The following is a 25,764-nucleotide window of genomic DNA, read 5'->3' on the forward strand; positions in this document are numbered from 1 at the left end:
CTGGACCCAGGGACTGTAAGAGTAGAAATTGCAGCCCCAGCCACCCCGTCGCAGTGCCCTGCGGGGCCCACGGTCATGGTATTGGGCCCACTAAGGTAGGGAGGTAGTTCCCTAGGACAGCGGGACAGGGAAGGGGGAAAGCTGGAGGATTGCTGGTCCCTGGACACCCCCAACCATTTTCTCAAAGTGTGACCAGAGGACGGTGCTTGCTAGAAGTACGTATCTCCCCAGGCCTCTGGGCCCACGGCTGGCACTGCTCCCAGGCATGGGGCCCCGGATGTGCCACACGTTCAAGCTCCCAAGCTGATTCTGATGTCCCCCAAATTTGCAGGACCACTGCCTGACAAAGCCTTGTCCATCTGGAGTCCACAAAGACCCTCACACACCACCCTTCAGCATGAGTGCCATTAACCCCACTTTGCAGATGAGAAGACTGAGCCCCGAGAGGTGAAGTGAGCTGCCTGGGGCATGCAACCAGGGAGTGATGACAGAGCCAGGTTTGAATCCAGAGCTCCTGCCCCCAGAGCTCATGTTGCCCCTGGATCCAGGACACAGCCTGGCCCCGGGAAGGTCTCGTTCTCGGCAGAGCAACAACTACACGAATGAATGTATGCATTCCAGCTGCCATGAAAAGAGGCTCTTTAGGAGAAATTGTAATGAATTCTAATTCTCACTGGTAGCCACCTCACTGGATTTTGTTCCGGGGGTGGGGGGTGGGGGTTCAAGAAAACCAGTCAGAGGGCAAAGGGCATAATGAAAACTGCCAAGGTCAAAAGACACAAGGACTTCCGGCTTTTCCACCTGCCCTTGCTTCTCCCGATCACCCTCCCATCGCCCCTCCGCGCCTCCCATCCTTCCCCTTCCACCTCCATTAATGTATCTGTTCCTCTCCTTCTATCTCTCCATCACCTGTATTTATTATCATTTAAAAATAAAAGATTTCTGAGAGGGGGAAAAAAATACTCTGAGCTGTGCCAGTAAGGAGGTTAGCCAGCTCCTGGCTGTGCCCTCCAGCTTGGGGCAAAAGGGGCCCCGTCGCCTGTCCCTGGCGGCCCCCAGGCTGTCACCCTGGCAACACTGACCAGTGAAACCACATGTATTCCAGCCCCCATCGTCAGGCTCTCCCCCGGCCCCAGCCCTGTGCCCCTGCCCTGAAATGAACACCCCACAGAGCACGAAAGCTGACCCACTGTGCTTAGGACTAATATTTAAAATGCAGAATGGCTGTGGAGAGCTCCTGCTCCCAAGCCTTGTCGTGCAGTAAAAAGATATAAACAGAATAAATTACCTCTCCAGCTCGGATTATGAGAATACCCATCTCCTGACCGGAATTTTAAGTCCTGTCTCCCTCGTAGCGCCGCACACGGCTGATTTATGGAAACCTGAACACTTCTCTGCATATTTCTTCTGTTCAGCCAAGTGACCGAGTTTACCCTTCCTATGCCATTAGCGTTATTAACACCTGGGCAACCGATCATTGCAAATGGGCCATTTCTGTGATGAACGGAAACCTCTCCTGCCACTTCTCTGGGGCCTTGCTGCCTCTGGCCTCCTCTTCCTGAGTTTTCTGCCAGGGCTCAGGACTGCCCCCACTCCCCTCTCGCACCTGCTGATGGGCTCCTGGGGGCTCTGGGAGGAAATCCCTCACCCCAGCAGGTGCCCATGGCTTTCTGGTGCCAACACCACTTTTTTTTTTTTTTTGATCCTTCAGAGAATGTTCCAGATGGAGGACAATGCCCCCACTGACCAGGGAAATAAACCGAGACTCAGAGAGAGCAAGAGACTGGCCTAAGCTCCCACAGAGAGTTCACAGCAGAGTTGGGAACCAAATCCAGATCTTCCAGCCCGGTGATGCTCCAGGTGTGGTCCTGAGCCCAGCAGCGGCAGCACCTGGGAGCCGGGGAGAAATCCAGAACCTCAGGCTCCACTCTGGAACTTCAGAGCCACAAGGCGTCCGATCCTCAGGGGATTGGAGCACACAGTTGGTTTCTGAAGGACTCGCTTAGAACACACCCAGATTCTGACTGATCCCTTTCTTGCTGGAGGAAAATCTCACCACGCAAGTCTTCTTTGCTCAGAAGCAGCAGGGTTCCCAACTCCTCGGTCAAACTGACTAAGGGAAGATGAGGCCACCAGCCGAGCCAGTGTCCACATCTTCCCCATGGAACATCCCAACCCACACTGGGTCTCTGTCCCCATCCCCAGGCTGCGAGCAACTTGAAACCAGGAACTGTGTGACTTGACGTTGGACACTCAACCTCTCTGAGGTTTGCCGTGTACAGAAAGGGTACAATCAGATCTAACCCGAGGGTTCATGGTCAGGATTGAGGTCAGACATTTCTCAGAGTCCAAGCACAGTGCCTGGAAGGGAGCAGGCCACAGAGTCACAGACCCTGACTGACGTAATAATGGGATAGTTAGAATAACAGTGACCTCTTCCTGGATGCTATTGTTACCATGAACCTGTTTTCTTCTTTGAAGAAGTGCCTAAAGCATTTTTTAAAACAAGGACTAACTTCACAGCCTATTTAGACAGACACGCGATTTATGACTTTTCAGAACGTCCTTAAAGATATCCATGTTGTCAGCTGGAAAATGATAGGGCCTGGGAAGATAAGAATGTGTCTGGCACGTAGTAGGAGGTCGAGGCTTAATCAAGAATAATTTGGCAATCTGTCTAAAAAGAAATGCACTGTCCACAATTGGAGGATGAACAAGATGTGGTACGTCCATTCAGTGGGATGTTATTACCCAGCCATAAAAAAGGAATGAAGGACTGACACCTGCTAAGACACAGGGGAACCTCAAAAACACGACGCTGAGGGAAAGAAGCGAGGCACAAGAAAACCACGTATTCCGGCTCCCTGCTCATTGGGGAGCCTGCTTCTCTCACCGCGCCCCGCCCCCCTTGTGCACGAGTGCGCACGCGCACGCATGCACGCTCTCTCTCTCTCTCTAGATAAAAATACTTCAAAAAAAAAAAAGAAAGAAAACCACATATTGTCTGGTCTTATCTATACAAAATGTCCAGAACAGGCACATCCATAGACACAGAAATCTGATCGCTGGTTGCCACAGGCTAGGGGGTGGGGGATGGGAGGTGGCTGCTTACTGGGCACGAGTTTCCTTTGGGGACATGGAAATGTCTTGCTGGCTCGAGAAGGTGGTCGCACCTCGTTATGAATGCGCTAAACACCTCTGAATTGTTCACCTTCATGCGACTAATTTTATGTTGTGTTTCACCTTATTTTTTAAAAATGAGAGAAAAAAAAAGAAATGCAATTTGATTATGTTTGGGACCTACAGGACACCCAAACCTAACTAAAAAATCCATCCCTGCTGCTGCACGAAGAAGCTTTGGAGCCTCTGCTGGAGCTGGTGGGGGGGGGGGGCTCCTCCTGGCGGACCCTGCTAGAGGGAGTTTGCTTCATGCACTTTTTTGGGGGGGAGGGGTCCCTGAAATAAGATCAACATCTTTGTGTGGTTCTGCCAGACCATTATTTAATCAAGGCAGAGTGTCCCTGCAGCGAGGGACAGGGACCTCTGGGGGAATGGGCATTTTCACGAAGCCCGATACACAGCAGGAGGTCACACTTGGGGTTCTTTCTCCGCTCCTCTGTCTGGGGGCCAGTCTCTGTTGGGTGCTGGTGTGTCTTACACGCTCGTCTCACGCTTGTTTATCAGATGCACTACAGGCAGGCTGGGAGACGTGGCACACAGAAGCCAGCGACCACGTAAAGGGATCGTTTTGTTTCTCCTTTTATTTATCGCTATGTTTATTACCTAATTCTGAGAAGTGATACCGTTTCTCCACTTAGAGTGGTGATAACCTTTTCTTTCTAAAAGGCATTTAAGGTTTCAAGAAACGTACGAACTGGGTAACAGTAAAGATGACGCATGGAGTCACACAATCCGAGGTGGCAGCAGGAGTTCGGGGACCACGTTTCAGGAACGTGCGTGCTCCAGCAGAGCTGGCCGCGATCTGGCCCACTCCAGGTCACCAGAGACTTCTCTGTGGTCAACGTGCAGCCCCAGGGGATTCTCCCCCTGACGAGGTGACTCATCCCCTCTGGGCCTCAGCCTCCTCATCAGAAAAATGGACCAAAGACCCTGTGGCCAAGTTGTACAGACAGACACCTGCCTGACTTCTTGAACTTTCTCTCCGTTCATTCATTCCTTCATTCCTTCCGTTAGCACATATCTGCTGAATGCCTAGTATGTGTGGGCATTCTTCTGGGCTCTGGGTTACCGATGTGAATACAATAGGCTCCATCCCAGTCCTCATGGAGCTGATACTTCACTGGGAGGGACAAGAGCCAAGGGAGAAGAAGCATCATTTCAAATAGCAGTAGGAGGAGAAGGCGGTGAGATCAAGAGGCTCTGGGTGCTGGGAGGGGCATCCGGCCAGGCCAGGGTGGGGCAAGAGGGGTACTCGCCTTGGGTGCAAAATTTAAGTGGCGGGGTGGGAGAGATGCTCACCCAAAACTCAGTTATCGAGGTAAATTGTGTTTTCATATAATATTTTGAAAAATCACAATTAATGCAAAATAGCCCATAATGAGCAAAATGGCAACCTGTCCAGTCAAGACAGGATCTGACAGGCCTGGGATTCAGTGAGGTAAGACACGCAAGGCCAAGTGAGACCCTATCTTCATTTAAAATGTCACTATTTTCTTCATCACAAATTTCTTTTGCATTAATTTTAATTGAAAAAATCTTTTATTACAATATAATTTATCTTGATTTCTGAGTTTGGGGCATCCCTCACTCTTTGCTCCCCAGGTGAGTGCCTTGCTTGCCTCAACCTAGACTCAGCCCTGCGAGGCAAGGCTGTGAGCCAGGAGGGCCCCTCTGAGGTAAGGCCTGCATGAGGAGAAGTGCCCACTTAGCTGAGATCTGGGGGAAGAGTGTGATAGACAAAGGGAACAGCACTGATGATGGCCCTGAGGCAGGATCAAGCTTGGTGAATTCTAGGAAGAGAAGGAGGCTGGTCTGGTTGTAGTTTGGGGAGGGAGGGGAGGAGGGGCCTGGAAAAGGCAGTTGTTGGGGTCTGAAAGGTCAGCAGAGGTCAGATGATATAGGGTTCTGTAGGCCAAAGTGAGGGGTGGACCCTTTATTCTGAATACAGAGGGGACATGGGATAATGTAAGCAGGGTGAGGGCTGGGAGCAAAGATCTGCCTTTGGCTTGTTCAAGACTCCAAACAGATCAGGGGGCAGGGGGCAGCCTCAAAACTGGTCAGGGGGCCCAGTGGGGTCTTTTATTCCTTGTTTTGCAAGAGGGGAAACTGGGGCTCAGAGAGGTGAATTCTCCTGCTCAGGTCCCCCCTAGTAAGAAGCAGAGGCAGAGTTTGAACCTAGGTCTTTAAATACCCAGCCTGGCCCGCTCTCTGCTCACCTCACCAGCTCAGAAGAAGCGGCTACGTCACATAACGTCAGAGGAGCCTCCGCTTCCCTGTCTGTAATGTGGGACAGATTAGAGCTCCCACTTCCCAGGCTTGACCAGTCAAGGAAAGTGCTCGGCCCCGCTCAGGCCAAGCACTGGTACGTTTTACCTTAAAGGGAAAATCAAAGGCCCTTTCCCACCCACTTCTCTCCCCGCTGCTTCTGCCCTCAATGGAGAAACTTTGGTATTTGTTCTTCAAACATTTATTTTATTCTTTGGGTTGGTTTTTTTCTTTTTTCTTTTTTTTTTGCGGGGGGAGGAGGTGGGAGGGAAGAGGAAGGATTGGTGAAGGTAATCAGTTTTCGGACTTAAGATAAAAAATCGCAGCAAAGGGTCGACTTGACTCTTTATAATTAATGGGGCGGCTTGTAATAGGATTCTCCTGCCTGTGGCGCTCCCAGGAAACACCTTTTTACATAAGATATTGCCCACGCCGGAGTGGCAGCCAGGTGATTTATGGGGTTCCTTGCTCCAGAAAACCTCTCCTGGGGTTGCCTGGCCAGTGGAATTTATCAGGGAGTTTGGAAGCAATGAGAGAAACCAGCCCGTGACATTTTTGGTGGAGTTTAAAAAGCACAAACACTGGGGAAGGGAGAGGCCAAGGGGTCGGGGAGAGGGGCGGGAGAGTCTGTTTAGGGTGGCTCAGAGTCCGAGCTGGGGATTCTTGGCACCCAACTTCTGGAGGGAGGGCTCGAGCTGGGGATTCTTGGCACCTGACTTCTGGAGGGAGCGCTCGGAGTCGGAGGCAGTAGGAGTGAACAGAGGGAGAGGAGGGCTGGGGGGGGGGGTCTGGCCTCAGCCTGATCCCACCCACCACCCCTGGGATCCCTGCTCCAGGGATGGCACCACCAAGCTGCCCCCCCCCAAGCTTGCAAGGGGGTCTGCCTTTTCTATCCCTCCATCTGTGGGTCATCGGCTATGGGCTACCCCAGGAGGGCAGGACCTCTCATGCGTCTCTGGACACAGGGACTCCCATTGGCTATTCTCTGGAGACAGGTGGAAGCAGCTATGGGCTGTTAGCAGCCACACACCCAGCAGCTGGGGGGGCCCACCTGATAAAGGGGTTTGAGTCAGGGGGAAGGGCACCCATAGAATCCACTGCAGAGACAGAGGTGTCTCTGGACAGGAGATGGAACTCAAAGCTGGGGACAGGGCTGAGGGATGCAGGCGGGGGGATGTGGTCTCATGCTCTACTGTCCCAGGGCTCTCCCTCATGCTCAGAGTAAAAACCACAGTCCTAACCCACAGCCTGCAAGATGCTCCATGATCCAATGTCCTGTTCCCTTCCCTACACACATACACTCTTAACCTTTCTGTCTTTTCCCATCTTCTGCCATTCTCTCCCTTACCCACTCCCCTGCAGCCATGTTAGCATCCTCACATGTCCCTACCTCAGGACCTTTGCATGGGCTGTTCCCTCTGCTCTTCCCTCACATGTCCCACATGGCTTGTTCTTTCATTTCCTTCAGACGTCAGCTCAGATTTCACCTTTTCTAAGAGGCCTACTTGGCCCATCCTACCTCAACCTACCAATAGATTAAGAGACCCAAGAGACCCATTTCACAGCCAAATGCAATGTGAACCCTTTGGACCCTGATTCCAACAAACCAACAAGACATTTTCAAGACAATCTGGGAAAAGCTGAATACAGCCTGAGTAGTAGATAACATTAAGGAGTTATTTGTTAATTGTGATTGATGCGGTCATGGTGCGATGCTTACATTAAAAAATTTTTTTCCTGATCTGTTAGGGACCATACTGACGTACTGTATGAGTGAAACTACATGATACCTGGGATTGCTTTGGCATACTCCAACAAAATAAAATAGCCCCCCACCTCTTCCAGGCGTTCTGTCTCCCTTTATCCTGCCCCATCCTTCCTCACAGCATCTATCAGCACCTGACATGTCATATTTTTATTTGGGGATTTGTTATTGTCTGTCTCTCTCCATTAGAATGTAAGCCCGCTGAGGCCAGGGCTTTTGCTGTATTCCCAGCACCTACAAAAGTGTCCAACACAAAGTAGGTGCTTGATAAATATTTGCTAAATGAATTACTGAATGAATGAATGAATGAATGAATGAATGAATGAATGAATCCACTAGCTCTTCTTCCCACATCCTCCCTCCTTTGGATCTCCCTTCTCAGCTATCTTCCCAGATGGTCACCAACCCTGAGGGTCCCCTCACCACCAAATGAATCACCAGGTTGGGTCGATTCCACTTTCTCGATATTTCTCCAAACTCATCACCTCTTCTCCAAAGCAAACCACATGGTCAGACCAGATGGTCAAAGCCTCCAGGGTCTTGCCCAGCATCACCCAGCCAAGCAGAGGTGAGTCTGGAGCTGGGCATCTTCCCATCTAACCCCATAGCAGACAGACTTCAGTCCAGTCAGGGCCCCTCCTACCCTCTCATCCACGGCCACTCAGTTACCCATCCCTTCATTCCTCATCCTAGTGAAGACTGCTAATTGCCCTTTGATCCCAGTTCTCCCCTGAGCTTCAGTTGGGTAAGTGCCTCCTGGGCTACAGACTACATTTCCCATATTCCTTTGCAGCTAGGTGAGCCATGTGATCTAGTCCAGGCCAGTGGGCTGTGAATGGATGCAAAGTGTGCCACATTCTGGTGATGGCCTTACAAAAGAAACTTCTTGCCCTCTATTTTCTCCCACTGCAGCCTTGGTTATTATGGACCAATTTAGACCACGTGGATGAAGATGGTATTTTCAGGGATGGTGGAACAACAGGATAGAAAGAACCTGGGTCCCCGTAAAACCCAGTGGAACAGAGCTGCCTACCTTCTCGCATCTAGCGCTGTAGAATGGGGTCTTTTCATTATAGCAGCTTAATCTGTATGCTTACACATTTATTCTGTATGCCAAAGACTTCCTGCCATCCCTCAATATTCATTTATTCTTCTTTTCCTGTGAGAGAATCTCTGGTTTTAGCTGAGCATATGGCTGCCTGTTATAAAGACTACATTTCCCAGCGTCCCTTGCAGCTAGCTATGGCATGGGACTACATTCTGACCAATGGGCTATAAGCAGAAATAGTGTTATTAATTATAGGGAGTGTCCTTAAAGAAAAGAAAGGTGCCTTTCTTCACCCTTTCCTCCTTCCTGCTGCCTGGAATGAGGGTATGATGGCTGGCCCCCAGCATCCATCTGGGACTATGAAGTGACCATGGGAATGGAATCCATTCACTGCTGTGCAATGAAAAGCAAAAGAGCTTGGGTCTTTGACGCCACTGAGATACGACACCAGCCCTAGGCTACCTAACTGCAGGCTTTTAAGTAAAAGAGAAATAAAGGTCTATTTTGGTATAAGCCACTTATTTTGCCTTTTCTGAATTACAAAGCTGAACCTAATCCTGATAAACTCACATGCCTTCATTTGTTCTGAAACAAACCAGCGACACAAAATAATGGAACTGGGTGTGCAGGTTGGAATGGCTCCTCCGTACCCCTCTGCATGGGACGCCCCATGAAAGCTCTGGAGGAGCTGGACACAAAAATTAGGAATAAGTGGGCTCTACATCCTCGTGAGAACAAGGAGCCCTACCAGGCCACCGCAATGAGGCTTGGGCCCTTGCCCCAGGTGTCCTGGAGCGAGTAGCTGCCCCTCTCTAAGGCTCATCCACTCCCTCGCCATCAGCTAACAGTCCTGCCAGGCCTCCCAGGAAAGGGGAGCATGAGGCTCTGAGTCAGAGAGATGCTGGCCCCAGGCCCCAAGGGTGCGCGGAAAATTAGGCAACTGTACTCTTAGGGCTGATGGCATCTCCGGCTTCCACCAGCCCCAACCGCCACTCACACCAGCTACATCCAAAAGAGGCTCCTACCCACTGATTTAAAACAGCCTCCCAGCTTCATAAGACACCGCCCCCCCAATGTCATTAATATCACGTTGGGTTATGCTTCGCTCTCCCTGTAAAGACAAGCAGCATGAACCCTTGTGCCTGCGAGCAAGAGTGAAAAGTGCACCCCAAGACAGGCAGAGAATGAAAAACAAACCTCCCGAGTTGGCCTTATTTTTGCCGAGGGCCAACCCCAGATCGGGCTCAAACCTACGCAGCTCAAAGCAAGTGAGCGCAAATCAGGAGACCTGTAGAAACTGTGGGCCATCGGTCAGGGTCCTTCCCTTCCCGAGAGACAGAAGTCATGGGCTGAAGCATAAAGGAAAATGTACTGGCTTGCATAAATGAACGGTCCATGGGTGCCTCCCAGTTCCCTCTTGAAGTCCTGACAGACAGTCTAATTGGACACCTTGGCTCCTAGGTCTACCCCTGAACCAGTCACTGTGGCCAGGAGAGATACAACCCTCACACTGGCTCAAGCTGGCGCCACGTGCTCCTCCTCCCGATTCAGAGCAGTCACTTTCTTGCAGGACTTGTCAGAGACTTTATATGAATATGTGGGCAAAGAGAGCCTATGGTGTTTCCTAAATTGCTTTGAATCTGAGCTAAATAATCAGGAGATCTATTATACCGGGCCCATGATCAGATGTGCTCAAGCAGTGGCTGCCTCCTTTCGACAGAGCATAAGCGCTCCATTTGCTCCAGTCCCCACCATTCCCTAATGTCTAGCTCCTTGCCTGCCTCACTGTAGACACTGAAGTTTGATATGTGGCTAGTGATGAGATGATAAGTCCCAAATGCAAAAATGTGAAGCTCTACATACCTGGAGGGAAATCAAAGAGCCCTCACTTCATGACAACATTCCCCCATAAATACAAGAGTGTGCACTCTCCCACAGGCACACACACGGACACAAACACGCGTGCATGCAAGGTCACGAGCATGCACGTGCCTACACAATCACACAAAGATGACTTGGGACACCAAGCCTCAGCCTCAGCCATCATGTCCCCAACGAGAGGGTCAGACCCTGCTCTGCAGGGACCGGGCCCCGTGTCCTGCCCTGTACAGTCTCTTGCCAAGGCTGGGAAAGGGGGAGCAACAGTGGTATGACCCTGGGCCCCCTCCTCACACCCTGCCTTGTCTGGATTCCCAGGCTTGAGGCCGGAATAAAGGACCAGATGGAGGAGAGGCCTCGGGAGGCAGGGGGCTGGAGTCAGCCCGGTGAGGGGACAGAAGAAACCACAGGGAGCCCAAGGGGTCCTCTGCCCCAGGACAGGAGCCCCAGCAGGGAGACCGGGGAGGCTGGGCACGTCCGGGGCAGGTACACACATACCTGGTGGCCCAGGCTGCCGTGCTCTCAGCACAGCCCTGGGCAAATACAGAGGAGCTCCTGCTCCCGGGACCCTCCTCCAGGCTCCCCGTTCCCCCCACGGAGCGGTGTGAGAGGGCAGAGATGGGAAGTGAGGGTCCCTGTGCCTGTCACCCAGCCTGCGACACCAGGCACGGCATCCACGCGCGGCATTCACAGCCTCAGCTTCGACCACCCGTGTCCCCGCCCTCTCCCTGCGCCTCCGCTCTGCCCGTGGCATTCCTGGGGGGTCAACCAGGAAGGGCTACAGTAAGGTCATTGACAGGTGTTATCTCAATGGGGTCAACAGGCCCCTCGCTTCTTATCTCTGGCTTGCTGAGACCAGGAGGGCAGCAAACAGCAGCTGACAAGTCTCCCAGGAGTGCGGCCAAGGGCAGAGGCCCAACTGGGAGACAGAGCACCTGGTACTGAGGTGAGCTCTGCCACTCACCTGGAGGAGTACAGGGTGGGGGAAGATCATCTCTGGCTGAAGCAATCCTGTGGGGCTTCTGGGAAGAGGCTGCCCTCCCAATGGGCTTTGAAGAATATGTAGGATTTAGAAGCACGGAGGGCTTGGCAGGCGGGAGCCACAGCTGAAGCAAAGGAAAGGAGTAGTGAGAACAGTAGCAGTTCCATGCACGCGCCTCAGGGGTTCACACATCGGGGCTCCGGTCCTGTTGTAAGACCTGGAGGAAGCGCTCAACTTTTCTGTGCCTCAGTTTCCTCATTTGCAAAAATGAACGTAATAGTATGGACCATGTGGGTAATTGTGGGGCTTAAATGAAATGACTGCTAAGGCCTATTTGCACACAGTAGCTTACTCAAGACGGGAATACGTTCTGGCTCCTCCCCACCGCTCTGTGCTGGGAGGAGTGCTCGGAGATACTGAGAACCAGCATTGGTTGAAATATGCCAGGTCCATAGCAAGAATCCACAAAGCACCCATCTTACAGATTAGAACACTGAGGCTCTGAAGCAGAGCATTGCTTGCTCAAGGCTAGTGAGCAGGAACAGCGTCAGGCTCGGTTCTGGCTGAGTCTACCATTGGGGCTCTCTGCGCCCCCTCTATTCTGGGGAGCTCACACTGTAGGATTCCAAGGAAATATGGCTGGGCCCGGTGGCTTCGGGAGAGGCAATGCTGACAATCAAGGGCAGTGTCTGGGGCCGAAAAGAGAATGGGACAGAGACAGAGGGAGCTCACTGTCACTCTCAAATTCTCCCCTTGAGGGAGGGAGGGAGGAGGCGCCCCGCAGGGGGATCACCCTGGGGAGAGAAAAGGAGGTGGGAAGCCACAAGTGGGCCTCCTCCAGCACAGAGCAGACTGAGGCCCAGAGAAGGGAGGGCACTGGCCCACGCACACACAGCCTGCAGGAGGCAGGAAAGGGGGCCCAGCAGGAGGCCTCACTACCCACCAGGGGCTGTGATGCCTGGTGGACCCCACATTCTCTAGCCTTGTTTCCAGAAGGGCAGTGAGGGTTGGATAGGGCTCCCCGATGCCAAGATCTTGTGGGCCCCAGCCATCTGTGGGACCTCAGCAGCCCCCAACTGGGCTGAGAGCCCCAGAGGGGCAGGGCCAAGGGAAGCTGGAGGGGCTGGGCTGGGCCTTCCCTGCCCAGAGCCAGGCTGACCCATCAGAGACACTTTGCTGCCCCCTGGTGGCTCCAACAGATTCTAATTTCCCCTCCGCTTCCTAAGAGATGCTTCCCAACCGGGAGAGGTGCCCAATTCCAGGACCAGCACCCACCCTCCTTGGGACCCACCAGTGTGTCCATACCAACCTGGAGGTCCCGCTTCCTTCCCCAGGGTCCCATCACCACCAACCGGCACACAAAGAAGGCTGAGGTCCAAGAAATACAGAGTCATATTGAAAATCACAGGGTTTGAGCCTGGCTGGGACACGTGCCCACTAGGACCTTAAGGGGGTTTGGTCACCGTCCTGTGCCTCAGTTTCCCCATCTTTAGAACAGGGATGATATAATGGTTTCTGCTTCATAGTACCTCTGTGATCATTAAAGAAGACAATGAGTAGAAAGTTTCTAGAGGAGTTTCTGGCACATACAGAGCACTTGATAAAGCCTGGTGACATTGTCCTTGCCCCCCCAGCCCGAGCACAGCTGCACAGAATGCCCCCCTCTCCTCCTGGGCAGGTCCGCCAGGCGAGGGAAGCCCTGTCAGGAGTTCAGCATGACCTGTAAGACAGCGGGACTGCTTTAGAGACCCAAGGTTTGAATCCTTGGCTTTATTGCCCAAGCTATGTGATGCAGCGTCCCTTCACCGCAGAGCCAGCCTCAAGGTTGCTGTGCGCCTTCTACGAGCTCATGGACCCAGAAAGACCAGACCAGGTGGAGTTACAAACTCAACTCAGAGTGTTTAATGGCCAGGGCTGCAGGGGAGCCAAGGGAAGCAATTCAGGAGGGCTTCCTGTAGGAGGCAGCTGGCACAGAAGCATGGGCAGCTTCCACGGCCACCCATGAGCACAAGGAGAGAGCTTCAGGCAGCTACAGTGGTGTCCATCCCGGACGAGGAGCCCTCAGCTCTGACCCAGCTGGGCTTTCAGAGCCTGCAGCCCCCCACTATCAACGCTGTTGCCTCCACACACAATGACCACGACCGAGGCCGGGGAGGGGCGCAGGCGGCCCTCGGCCTGGAGTCTCCCCAGGAGGCCTGAGTAGATGACAGCCAAAGCGGCCCCGCAGGCAGGCTCCACCAACATGCGCTCGTCATCTGCCCGGAGCAGGGGAACGGGGTGGATGAGAAGAGAGAAAGGGAGGAAGAAGCACTTAGCGCTCCGCAACTCTGGGCGCTGCAAATCCACGAAGCCAGCCAGAGAGCTAGCCAGCCGGCTCACAATCCATCATCCGTCTGACCCTCTCTCCATCCATCAATCTGACCATCCATCCCTCCATCCATCCACCTTTCATCTATCTATCCATCCATCCATTCCTCTATCCATCATTTGACTGTCTGTCTGTCCATCCATCAGTGTATCCATCAATCAGCATATCCATCTATCCATCCATCCATTCATCCATCATCCCCTATCCATCATTTGACTGTCTGTCTGTCCATCCATTAGTGTATCCATCAATCAATGTATCCATCCATCCATCCGTCCGTCCATCCATCCATCCATGCATTCATCCATCCATCCCCTATCCATCATTTGACTGTCTGTCCATCCATCAATGTGTCCATTAATCAATGTGTCCATCCATCCATCCATCCGTTATCTACCTTTCCACTCACTCATACATTCACCCATTCATTCAACAAATATTTATTGAGCACCCACTCCCTGCCAGGCCCTATGCTACAAAGGCCCTGGGGTCACAGCAGTAACGAGGACACACCAGGCCTCATGCTCACGGGGTTTACATCTAGCGCTGTAGATGAATGAGAACCAGGCAGCTGTGAACAGTGGACCTGGTGCATGGGAAGTCTCCAACCCAGGCGGGATGAGGGTGGAAGATCAGAGGAGGCGACCTGGAGGAGGTGCCATGAGGACCGAGTAGCCCTGAGTCACATGACATCGACAGGGAGCCGGGAGGGGTGGCCAGCGGGAAGAAGAGCACGTACAAATGTCCGGAGGCTAGAGAGAGCGCCACCCTCCCACCCCCCCACCCCACCCCCCGCTCAGCATGCACTTGGCGCATAATTGCTGTGCACCCAGCCCTGCCATAGGCACTGAGCATACAGTCGAGAGAGAGCACCCAGAGACCCAGGATCTTCATAGGTTCCTGCGCCTGGGGAAGGGGGGGCAAGGCTCCCTCACCCAGGAACTGCTGCACGGCGCTCACAGCTTGGACGTCTTCCACCACCTCGGAGATGATCTCCAGCTCCTGCGTGCACGCCAGGGCCCTCGCGGCCACGGTCTTGGCACCCAGGCTCTTGGCCACGCTGCAGGAGAGGACAGGCAGGGCAGGGAGTGCGGGGTGTGGGGCAGAGCTGGTGAATCCTCGGGCCTCCGCCCCTTATGGACCCAGCCCTCCAAGCCCCAGGGCCCCCTCCCGCCCTGCGATGGGCTGGGGCTCAGCGTGGCAAGAACCCAGTGCAACACTGGCTCAGGGGAGGTGCCCCCAAATGGGGTGTCCCATTTGGTGTCCCAACAAATGTGCACCACGCTCTCCAACTCTATAACCGTGATGGTGGCCTCCCTTGCACAGACCCCAGAAAGCCAAGCATGGAAACAGATTTGTTTGCATCTTGTTCATTAATAATTATTTATCGTGTCTATACGATACCTTCTACTGACTATCTACCAGGTGATAGATGCATGTGTTTTCTGTTTTAATTCCCGTAATCCCCCTTCGAGTTAGAAATTTATGAGCTCCATTTTACAAGTGAGGAAACTGAGAGGCTCAGGGAGGTTAAGGAATTAGCTCAAGGACACACAGCAAGTCAGTAGCAGAAAGTGGATTCAAATCCAGGCAGTCTGGCTCCAGGGTCCATGCTGTTCTATCTCTGTGCTTGGGATCGCCCACCTACTGGTACCTTCCTGAGCTGGGCCGTGTTTTAGGCCCGGGAGAGCCTTTGGAGAGCCCATCAGAACTGGCTCTGAGCCCCGAGGGGCCCAGTGTGCAGACTCGGGAGCCAGGCTGCCTGGTGTCAAACCTGGGCCCCGCACTAGGAGTGGGACTTCGTGAAGGTCACTGCCCCTCCCCAAGCCTCAGCTTCCTTGGTCTGAAAAATGGAGGTAACGCCAGTCCCTGGTTCCTGAGATTGTGATGGGGGTGGAGTTAAAACGTTCCAAGTGCCTGGAAGAGAGCCTGGTATGTAGAAAGTTCTACAGAAGGGTTGGTGGTGGCTATTACCATCGCTGTTACTAAGACCAAAGGCAATGCCAGCAGCCAGAGAGAAACAGACTCATAACTACAGACGAGCTCATTAATGGTTGTCAGAGGGGAGGGGGCTGGTGGGGCTGGCCGAAGCAGGTGAAGAGGATGAAGAGGTATAAACGTTCAGTTATAAAATTAATAAGCCACGGGGATGAGAAGTCCAGCACAGGGAATAGTTCATAATATGGTCATGGCTTTGTGTGGTGACCGGTGGCGACTCCACGTATGGGGTGAGCACAGCCAGAATGTATGGGATTCCAAGATCACTGTGCGGTACGCCTGAAATGAATGATATTATGGGTCAACTATAAACTTCAATTATAAATACATAAATAAGAACAAAGTCTGGGAGGGAAAACAGAATGAAGTAGATAAGTAGAGGGAGACCATTGGGAGGGGACCCTCCCTGAGAGGGGGTTGTGGGGCCAGTCTCTCTGGGGTGAGAGATCCCAGCTGAAAGGAGGGAAGGGGAGTGGGGAGAACGTTGCAGGCAGAGGAAAGAGCATGCACAGAGGTTGGTGGTAGGAAAGAGCGTGACCCGCCCAAGGGGCTGGTAGACCGGCCAGTGGGTCTGAGAGAAGTCTGGATCTGGGCCCGAGAGCCGGGGGAAGGCATCGACAGGTGTAAGCAGGGGGTAAAGAGTCCCGTAGGTTGGTGGCAGAGGAAGGACGCACTGCCCTGGCGGTAGACAAAGGACTCAACACAGCAAGGACACTCAGCAGTGCCACTCGTAGGGACGCAGCCCAGAGACACATTCATCCACACGCAGATGCCCATACAAGTGTTTGTAGCGGCTCGACTCGTCATAGCCCAAAACACAAACAGCCCAAACGTCCAGCCACTGAGGGATGGATAAACACGATGGCCCGGGGATGGAGGAGGACTGTGACAGCCATCCGGGGGAGCACTAATGCCCTGGGGTGGGGACAAGGGCAGGACAGGGGCTGGAGTCCAGAGGGAGAGTGGACAGAACTCAGCAAGGTGACGGCCGGGTGGGTCCCGTCAGAGCACCCAGATGGATAGCGGTGTCATTTACAAAAACGGCAGGTCCATGGACTTTACTTAGTGCTCCGCCGCGCCAGGCTCTGGAAGGTGCTAGGGACTTAGAGCTGAATAGCCAGTCCCCGTCCTCAAGGCCCTCCTTCCCAACTAGGGGCCCAGACCAGCCCATCCACGAGCTCCTTCACAGCTGAAGAGTGACACAGAGTGTCTTCGGGGTCTTTAGAGACGGGAGGCAACTGCCCAGCTGAGCCTTGGAGGACTTCGTCCATGTCAGAGGGACTGGTATTTCAGGGGGGAAGGGACAGGAAAGGTTCAGAAGTTAGAGGCACAAGTAATTTTCAGGGAAAGGTGGTGCAGAGACGCTGGAGGGAGGGTGGCATCAGAAAGGAGTAGAGATGGTACCAGAAAGACATTAAAAAGATTCCTGTGTCCAGATAGAATTCTCCTTGAAGCAAGGACTGTTTCTCTAACTGGCCAGCCAGAACCTTGTACACAATAGGTGCTTAATAAAGATGACTTAACAGCCTGTCCTGATTTTAGCCACCTTTCTGTCATACACCACGATATCCTAAGTTCCAGCACCTAATGGGTGTTTAATAAAATATGGGCAGCGCTGATATCTGTAGAGGGTTGAGTAGTGTCTCCCCCCACATTCACGACCATACAGAACCTCAGAATGTGCCCTGATTTGGAAATAGGGTCTTTGCAGTTGGAATTGGTTAAGATAAGGTCAGGCTGGATGAAGCCGGAACCTAAAGTCAATGACTAGTGCCCTTCCTAGAGGAGGACAGACACACAGAGAAAAGGTCTTATGAAGACAGAGGCAGAATGAGGTGGCTACGAGCCAAGGAACACTGAAGATTGTCAACCACCACCAGAAGCTGGAAGAGGCGAGGAAGGATGCTCCTGCCCTAGGGCCTTCAGAGGGGGTGGGGCCCTGCCAGCACCTTGACGTCACACCTGTAGCTTCCAGGGCTAGGACAGAATGCATTTCTGCTCTTTTAAGCTACCTAGTTCGTGGTCATCTCTATGGCAGCCCTAGGAAATGAACACAGCATCTGTGGGGATCCTAGTGCTGCTGCTGATGATGAAGGATATAAGATGAGGCAAGGTCTGGAGGCTGGCCACTCTCTATTAGTTAGTTAGTTGGTTCATAAGAACTTTTCCTCAGTTGAATTAAAATCAGTTACATAAAGCAACAAGAAGCCCTTGTTCATTCTTGTATCATTCTCTAATGATAATTGCAGAAGAAAATGAAACTATGTTCATGATATATAATATGAACTAGAAAAATAGAATTTAGGAAGGATACGGTCCAAACTTTAAAAAATAGATATCAATTCATTCATTCTTTTCACAAACATCTGTTGAGCACCTATTCTGTGCCAGGCACATTTCACTTGTATGCATCTATGTGTGCACAGGGGAAAAAACAAAGCCTGGGAAAATGTAACCCTATTGTTCATCTTTGGATGGTGGAATGGAAGGTGCCGCTTTGTTTTCTGTTGCTTATCGCTTGCCTACATTTTCTAATTTACCTGCAACACACTTAAACTGCTTTTGTAATGATACGGACCAATGAAATTTGTTTCCTTAATAAAACTTAAATGAATCATATCAATCATCTACTTTTCTGACATTGCCTTTCGAGATCCACATTACTGTGGTTGAAGTCCTAGGGTGAAGTTGAGCCTCTTGGGTACCCCCTACCTCCAGTGGTTGGGACTGAGAGGCCCTAGGACAGCAACACCCCCACCCTCCAGCCCCCTACAAATGCCCCCAGCCCACACCTACCTAGTGATGTCTGGCAGCGTGACTAGCCTGCCCGCCTTGATGGCTGCATTGAAACAGTGTGCCCCTTGGGTCTCCACAGCAATGATGGGCACATGCTGCCAGCCCACCTCTGCCAGGCCAGCCGACACCCCAGCCAGGAGACCTCCGCCCCCTACTGCCAGCACCAGGGCCCCTGGTGGGGTCCCCAGTGCTGCCTTCAGCTCTCGCACCAGGCTGGCATGGCCTTCCCTGGGGGAAGGAGAAAGCAGGGTGAGAAAGGCCCCCATTCCCAAAGACTGATGTATACACAACTGTCCTCATCTCCACCCCAATTCCCAACCACAGCAAGGGGAGCAGAGACCCTGTAACACTTAGCTCACTCAGCTTTCATCCATTCAATTTATTCACTCACTCATTCTTTCCCCTCCATCAATCTCCCAGCCATGTTCTCGTATTATCCCATTTAACCCCCTCCACAGCCTTGGAAAGAGGCAGCATTAGTGTGTGTGCTTAAGAGGGGACCAGCATATCACATGGCATCAGTTAAGTTTTGGGCCTGGGACCCGATGTCTTGGCCACTTACTAGCTGTGTGATGTCGGGCAAGTTCCTTGACCCCTCTGTGCCTGTGGAATGGACATAAAACACCCACCTCTAGGGCTCGGGGGAGGAGCCAATGGATTAAATGCATCCCAAAGTACACTCAATAAATAGGATTGATTACTGCCATTTCCATTGTACACATGCAGAAACTGAGGCACGGGGAGGAGAGATACTTTGTAGTCACACAACTCACAAGTGACAGAAGCAGGGTCTGAACCCCAATGTGCCTGGTTCCCAAGCCTGTTCTCCTCTCTAGGCCTCAGTTTCCCCTTCTGTCCAATAGAAGGATCCCAACTCAGTGAGGGTCTGGGCTCTGAGCTCCACGGGGGAGGGCAGCAAACTTACCAGATAAGGGGGTGGTCAAATGGAGGGACGTTCACCCACCCATCCCTCTTGGCCAACTCTTGCGCCTTCAGACTGGCCTCGTCCCAGACCTAAAGAGAAACCGAGGGCCTCAGGAGCCCCAGGAGTCGGACCGCTCTAGAGATCAGAGCAGAGCCTGAGGTCTCCTGCATGGCCCCAGGGTCTGGCAGGCTGGGGAGAACCCCAAGGGTGAGACCAGAGTTGGGGTGGGCCCCACAGCCTCCTGGGACAAAGGCGGAGGCTTCCGGGTGGATAAACAAGATGAAACAGCGATATCCCTGGTGGTGGGCACCTTTCATTATTGGGGTGATCTCAGAATGAGAAATGATGCCACCATCATCTTTCTTTCTACTTTTCGTCTCATCAGATGGCAAACATTTTTAAATGAATAATTCCAAGTGTTAGGGAATATAAAAGGCTATAAAAAGATGAAACAGCGATATCCCTGGTGGTGGGCACCTTTCATTATTGGGGTGGTCTCAGAATGAGAAATGATGCCACCATCATCTTTCTTTCTACTTTTCGTCTCATCAGATGGCAAACATTTTTAAATGAATAATTCCAAGTGTTAGGGAATATAAAAGGCTATAAAAAGATGGACACACTCCTGGTCCATCAGCTCCTGTTTCTCCTGGGTTCACGCAGGCGAAGTCTTCTCAGGGTAAGTGGAGGCAGGAGGTCCCAGGCCTCAATATACATCCTGCCTCACTCCCACCCCTCAGCTCAGCCATCCTAAGAGAAGACTGGGCTCCAGGCACAGTTCATCAGAAAGAGAAAGAAAAAAGCAGGGAGATCCCATCTCCTAGGGGTGAGGTGCGGGTAGAAGGGGAACAGCCCACTCCAGCTGGCTTCTCCTTCCTGGGGTCCTTACCTTTCCGGTCAGCTGAACCTCAGCCCCCTCCCCCTGCAGCCTCCTCACCACCTGCGGGGAGGTGCCCTCCGGGAGCACGATGGTGGCTGGGATACCCAGCTTCCGCGCGGCATAAGCAGCAGCAATGCCTGCGTTGCCCCCTGTGGAAGCAATAGAAGGGCGTGCAGTGGGCAGTGTTGTCTTAGCCAGTTAATACACTTTCCTCCGTCCCCCTCCATTTTCCTTTGTGGGTCACTCCTTCCCGGCATTCATACGCCCCACCTTTGAGTCCTCTTTCTGGTCCCAGAGGTGGATATGTGATCTAGATGGACTCAATCAGAGAACTCAAGCCCCTAACCCACGACTGGTTCAGGGATGAGTACATGATCCAAGCTGGGTGGAAAAGACCAATTATGGGTTGAGGAGAACCATCAAGAAGGGGGTGCTTCCTTTTTACTAGGCTGATAGGGTGATAGGAGGCAAGCCTAGAACTCCTGATGGCCATCTTGCTGCTAGGAAGTCTGTGTGAAAATAGAGCTAGTACAGAGAAAAGACAAGTCAAGGGAAGGAGAGCTCCTGGATCCAGCTGTACCTGAAAGCCCCTTATCCCAAGAATTTTCAGTTCTTGGGGCCTGTAGTTTAAACCTGAATGAACTGGGTTTTTGTCACTTCTACCCTGAGTCCTGAATTATGGGAAGAGGGTTGGGAGAGAACATATGAAGTGGCCATCTGACCATGACCTCGATGGGGCTGGACCTTTAAGAGGAACCTGATCCCTGGACATCTACTGCAGCTCCAACCAGCTCTTCCACCCCCCACCCCCACAGTCCTGAGGACCCAGCCCTGAGGGTCACCTGAGGAGCACACCAGGTGTCTGCATCCCTTCTTGGCCATCTGGGAAGAGAAGGAAGGGGGTTGGGGACTGAGCCAACCAGATGTCATAGAGCTTGTGTGGGACGGAGTTAGTCCCTCCCCAGCCCACCCCAACACGCCTCGCCCCTCATCCTGCCCCACCCATCTGTACAAGTCCACTTCTCCCCTCCTGCCCTCACCCCCAGGCAGCCGGCATCCATCCCCTTCCTCCTCTGTCCCGAACCATCTCACTTCTCCCCACCTGCCAACACCTCACCTCCTGGCAGAAATGCCCAATGCCCCGGATCTTGAAGGAGCCGGCTGGCTGCACATTCTCACACTTGAGGAAGACCGTCATGCCTGCCACCTGGGAAAGCGCCCAGCTCTCCAGCAGAGGCGTGACGGTGTGGAAGGGCTCAGCCCTAGCACAGCCTGTCAGAGAGCTCTCCATTCCAGCAACCACCGGGAGGCCTGCAGGAGAGCACGGAGGCCATAGCCCAGCAGCTCTTGCAAGAGTCCCATTCCCCAGGACACGGGAGGGGTAGATGGAGAGGAGCCTCAGCTGGGCTCCTTAGCCTTATCTGGCTGCCAAGCTGTGAGACTCCAGGCAAGTATCTGCTCCTCCCCAGCCTCAGTTTCCCCATCTGGACAAAAAGGTTTGGACACGGGACCCTTTCATTCTGTAACTGTGGCTGCCCACAGGGCTGGGGGTACAGAAGGTGGCCAATACATTGTGATGAATGAATGGGCATGGGAGAATTCATTCATTCATTCTCCATTCATGCATGCATGCAAAAATAAAAAAGCCTTTTATTGAGCACCTACTATGTGCCCGGTGGTTCCAGGTTTTGGAGCGCACAGGTCAGAGGCAGCCCTGCTTCGCCAGAGCTCACTTTCTAGTTGGGGAGAGAGAATCACACAATTTCAAACAGGGGCGACGGGGGCAGGAGGCAGTGTTTTAGCAAGAATGGCCAGAAATGGTCTCTCAAGAGAGAAAAACTTTTTAAGAACTTGTATTATGGAGAATTTAAACACAGCGAAATATCAAGAATTGTATGATGAACGCCTGGAGTAGCCCGTCACTCAGCTCACGCAAGTGCTCGTTGCCGGCCTTGTTCCAGCCACACCTGCACCCCCCCCCCAACTATGAGGTTTTTTCCCTCCGTTATTCTTACTATTATATTTTCTCCCTATACTACTTCACCTGTAAACACTTCAGCACGGATCTCTAAAAGCAAAGAACTCTTTTAAACAATATAGTCACATGGTTTCACAACTGTATACATTTGTGCAAACTCACTGAATTCTTACTCAAAGTGGACTAATTTTTTTTGAGAGAGAGAGTGACAGCGAGCAGGGGGAGGGGCTGAGGGAGAGGAAGAGACAGAGACTCTTAAGCAGGGAGCCTCGATCTCACCACCCTGAGATCATGACCTGAGCCGAAATCAAGAATCAGATGCTTGACCGACTGAGCCACCCAGGTGCCCCGGGCCAATTTTATTTTATGGAAATCATATCTCAATGGTGCTAATTTTTAAAAAGACATCATCACAATACCATTATCACATGTAAAGATATTAATAATCATCTCTCAATATCATCAAATATCTGGTAATTTCTCACCTTTCCAGTCGTCTCATTAAATGGGATAAATGGTTGGTTTTGTGGTCAGTGATTTGGGGTTTCTAACAGTTTGAATCAGGATGCAAATCGGATCTGTGAGTATTGGGTTGGCTGAGAGCGCTTTGAATTCTCTTTCCATCTGCAAGTTCTCCAAGGGGAATGTTCGAGATGAGAGACAGCAGGGAGCCCAGGGAAAAGCATTCCTGCAGACGGAACAGCAGGTGGAAGCACCTTGAGGGAGAAATGAATTTGGGGTGTTGCTGGTGTGGGAAGGGATTGGATGCAGGAGGTGAGCAAGGAGAGGTGGGCAGGGACTTGGTGAACCTTCTAGCCCAAGGTGAGGAGCTGGGATGTTACTCTAATTCTACTTGCAGCGAGAAGCCATCGGGAGGTTTTAAGCAAAGGCACAGTTAGTAAAAGAACCCGTGGGAAAACACAAGAAACAGAAAGGGAGGAAATAAGAAGAGGGGAGAAATAGAGAGGTTTTTGTTTTTTTAAAAAAGATTTTATTTATTTATTCGACAGAGATAGAGACAGCCAGCGAGAGAGGGAACACAAGCAGGAGGAGTGGGAGAGGAAGAAGCAGGCTCATAGCGGAGGAGCCTGATGTGGGGCTCGATCCCATAACGCCAGGATCACGCCCTGAGCCAAAGGCAGACGCTTAACTGCTGTGCCACCCAGGTGCCCCAGAGAGAGTTTTTTTTAAGAAGCAAATGCAACCCCTCTTTTTTCTTTCAGGCAGAAAAGCATTGAGCCAAGCCCTGCAGTTCCACTTCTGGCCAGTAGGAGGAGCACTGCAGCCTCCCCCACCCTCCAGGGCCCAAGCTTCTTGCTCACCCTTACTTAGTCACAGCTATGCCCCCCTGTCCCCTGCTCCACCAGAGGGTTCCAGGTCTCCTGTCTCTGGATTTGGCCCCAGGGCCCTTGTTGGGATGGCCCTGGGATTCCCCAGGCTGGGCAGAGTCTGAGCCACCTCCACCCAGTTCCATCGGGGCACTGGGCATGGCACTAAGGGAGAGGGACTGGTGGGTCACCCAAACTCAGCATACCTCAGCCTGGGCCTCACCTCGGCTCTGGGCTTAGGGGTCAGTCAGAGACCAAAGTTAGCAACCAGCTCTGTATGCCTAGCTGTGACCCAAACAAGTGTCTCAACTTCTCTGTGCCACATTCCCTTCTGCTCTACTCTGCCAGACATCAGGTGAGTCCTCTAGAGGCATCATCCCTCTGGGGCCTTCTAACCATGTGGCATGCTTACCCTTTCTCTCGCATGTCTATAGGATACCTGCGAGGTGCAGGCCCTGACCTAGGAACTGGGGATGCCATGGTGAGCAAGACAAACATCTCCTCTTGGAGCTGATGGGGAGATCAGCATTTGACAAGTAACTGTGTACACAAACAAAATAATCAAAAATGATGAAAACTACTAAGGAAAGCACACATACAGGGAGCCTTAAAGAGAACAAGGACACCTATTGTGGATACAGAGGTCAGGAAAAGCCTTTTGCGGGAAATGGCCATTAAAACTGAGACCTGAAAAATGAGAATGAACTAACCACACAACAAACTGGGAGAAGGGCCTGGGCATCACGGAATCACTGTGCGGACACAGTGAGGCCACATAGTGAAGGCATCAACTCCACACCTGGCATAAATAACAGCTAATAGTTGTGCGGGACCTACTGCCAGCCAGGGACCGTGCTAAGAACCTCATATGGCATCTCATATAACATTACGACAACCCGGAGATAGGTTCGCGTATTAGCTCCATTTTATAGACCATGAAACTGAGGCCCAGAGAGGTTAAGTAACCTGTCCAAGGTCACACAGCTGGAAATGGCATGGCCAGGATTCAAACTCAGGCAGTGCACTTTGGCATCTGTGCTCTTAGCACCGTGCCATACTTTCTCTACTAGGTGGTGATGATGGTGATGATGATGATGGTAATGACGGGGGTGGTGGTGGTGGTGGTGATGGTTAAAGGTGTGAGCATTTCATACTTAATTGCCAGTTGTCCTTAGGAGCCAAATGCTACCAGCTCCGTCCCCAGGCTCCCCCAACGGCCCACAGGAGAACAGCAGGCTTGTCAAATGAACAGCCTTATCAAGCCCAGATGCCCATAAGGGCGCAGGCCTCCCAGACTAAGGTCTAGGGCCAAGGTGAGACCGTGGGCTGGGGACACATGGCTCCCACAGCATGTGGCCACCACTGAGGCTGAGGTGGGAGCCCTGGGCCCTCTCTGCTGTGGAGCGATACAGTGGGAAGCCTGGGGCTTCGGTTCAGGTCCCAGAAAACAATGACCGTGGCCATGTCACCTTTCCTCACTGGGCCTCACCCACTGCCTCTGTGAATTGGGCCCAAGTAAAGACTGTTTCTGCCGCCTTTTCCCTCAGGCTTTTCCAGAGGCCACCTGGCAACACTCCCAGCCAAATCCCTGATGCCAGGGCTGGGGAACCTTAGCTGGAATACCGCTCAGTCCCACCCCTCTGGCAAGTGGGACCTGCTCCCCAGCCATCAGTCCGTGGCACCCAGCCTTCTCCTCCAAGGCGGACTAGACCACAGAGCACCCTGAGTTAAATCAGTGTTCCTGGGAGGGTTTCGCACCCATACCTTCTCACTTTCTGTCCACTCAACCTGGACCTTGCCCCAGAACCTTCCGGACTACCCTACACTCACATTCACACATGCACACAAAGCCCCAGAGGCACCATTTGGGCCCCAGGCCCCTTACCTGCCTGTCGAACAGTCCCCAGACTCAGCTTGGCTCCAGCCTGCGGCCCACCAGCCTGCCCGCACCAGCTCTTCCCAGCTTCCCGCAACTTCCTGTGGCCTTGGCCCCTCCTCCCACGTTAAAGGGACAGCTCCCTCTGGAGGAAGAAAGGGGACAAGATCAAGTTTCACAGCCTCCCTGTGCGCTGTCCATGGTCCCATTTGACAGATGAAGGTGCAGGCTCGGAGAGGGAGACTCACTTGGCCAAGGCCACGCAGCCAGCGAGAGACACCCTGGACCACCTCTTCTGTGACACAGACATGACCAAATCTTCCTACTCCGAATCCAGGGCTTGCCCTGAGTGCCAAGCCTTGACCCCTGACCACTGTCTGGGTCAGCTTAGGTCAAAGGACAAAGACACAATTGTTACCTGCCACTTGAGAAGACATCATTTTTTTCTGAAGCACCTCCTCACTTCTGATATTTTACACCCAACAAAGGAAGCCAAA

At 52.5% G+C, this 25,764-nt stretch overlaps 1 protein-coding gene across 7 annotated transcripts; it reads right to left on the reverse strand.

Annotated features, from left to right (window-relative positions):
• Positions 1-859: 859 nt before the first annotated feature.
• Positions 860-25,383, reverse strand: SDSL (serine dehydratase like). Of its 7 annotated transcripts, none has more exons than XM_087857320.1 (10): positions 25,277-25,372; positions 21,751-21,821; positions 21,203-21,396; positions 20,928-20,967; positions 20,095-20,234; positions 19,206-19,294; positions 18,281-18,508; positions 14,422-14,546; positions 11,101-11,242; positions 860-1,890 (listed from the first exon to the last, which is right to left on the reverse strand). In XM_087857320.1, exons 3-9 carry the CDS (start codon positions 21,374-21,376, stop codon positions 11,127-11,129), a joined length of 912 nt encoding a protein of 303 aa, XP_087713446.1. In that variant the 5' UTR covers positions 21,377-21,396; positions 21,751-21,821; positions 25,277-25,372; the 3' UTR covers positions 860-1,890; positions 11,101-11,126. The 7 variants fall into 7 exon arrangements, with proteins under 7 accessions (XP_087713446.1, XP_087713445.1, XP_045632163.2 ...); XM_045776207.2 differs by lacking the exons at positions 860-1,890; positions 11,101-11,242 and adding exons at positions 12,993-13,373; positions 22,549-22,751 and having other exon boundaries at positions 25,277-25,359; XM_045776221.2 differs by lacking the exons at positions 860-1,890; positions 11,101-11,242 and adding exons at positions 12,993-13,373; positions 22,549-22,779 and having other exon boundaries at positions 25,277-25,351.
• Between the last annotated feature and the right edge of the window lie 381 nt (positions 25,384-25,764).

This window comes from Ursus americanus, chromosome 30 (genome assembly GCF_024610735.1).
Source record: "Ursus americanus isolate L20-20 chromosome 30, mUrsAme1.1.p, whole genome shotgun sequence".
Lineage (NCBI taxonomy): Eukaryota > Metazoa > Chordata > Mammalia > Carnivora > Ursidae > Ursus > Ursus americanus.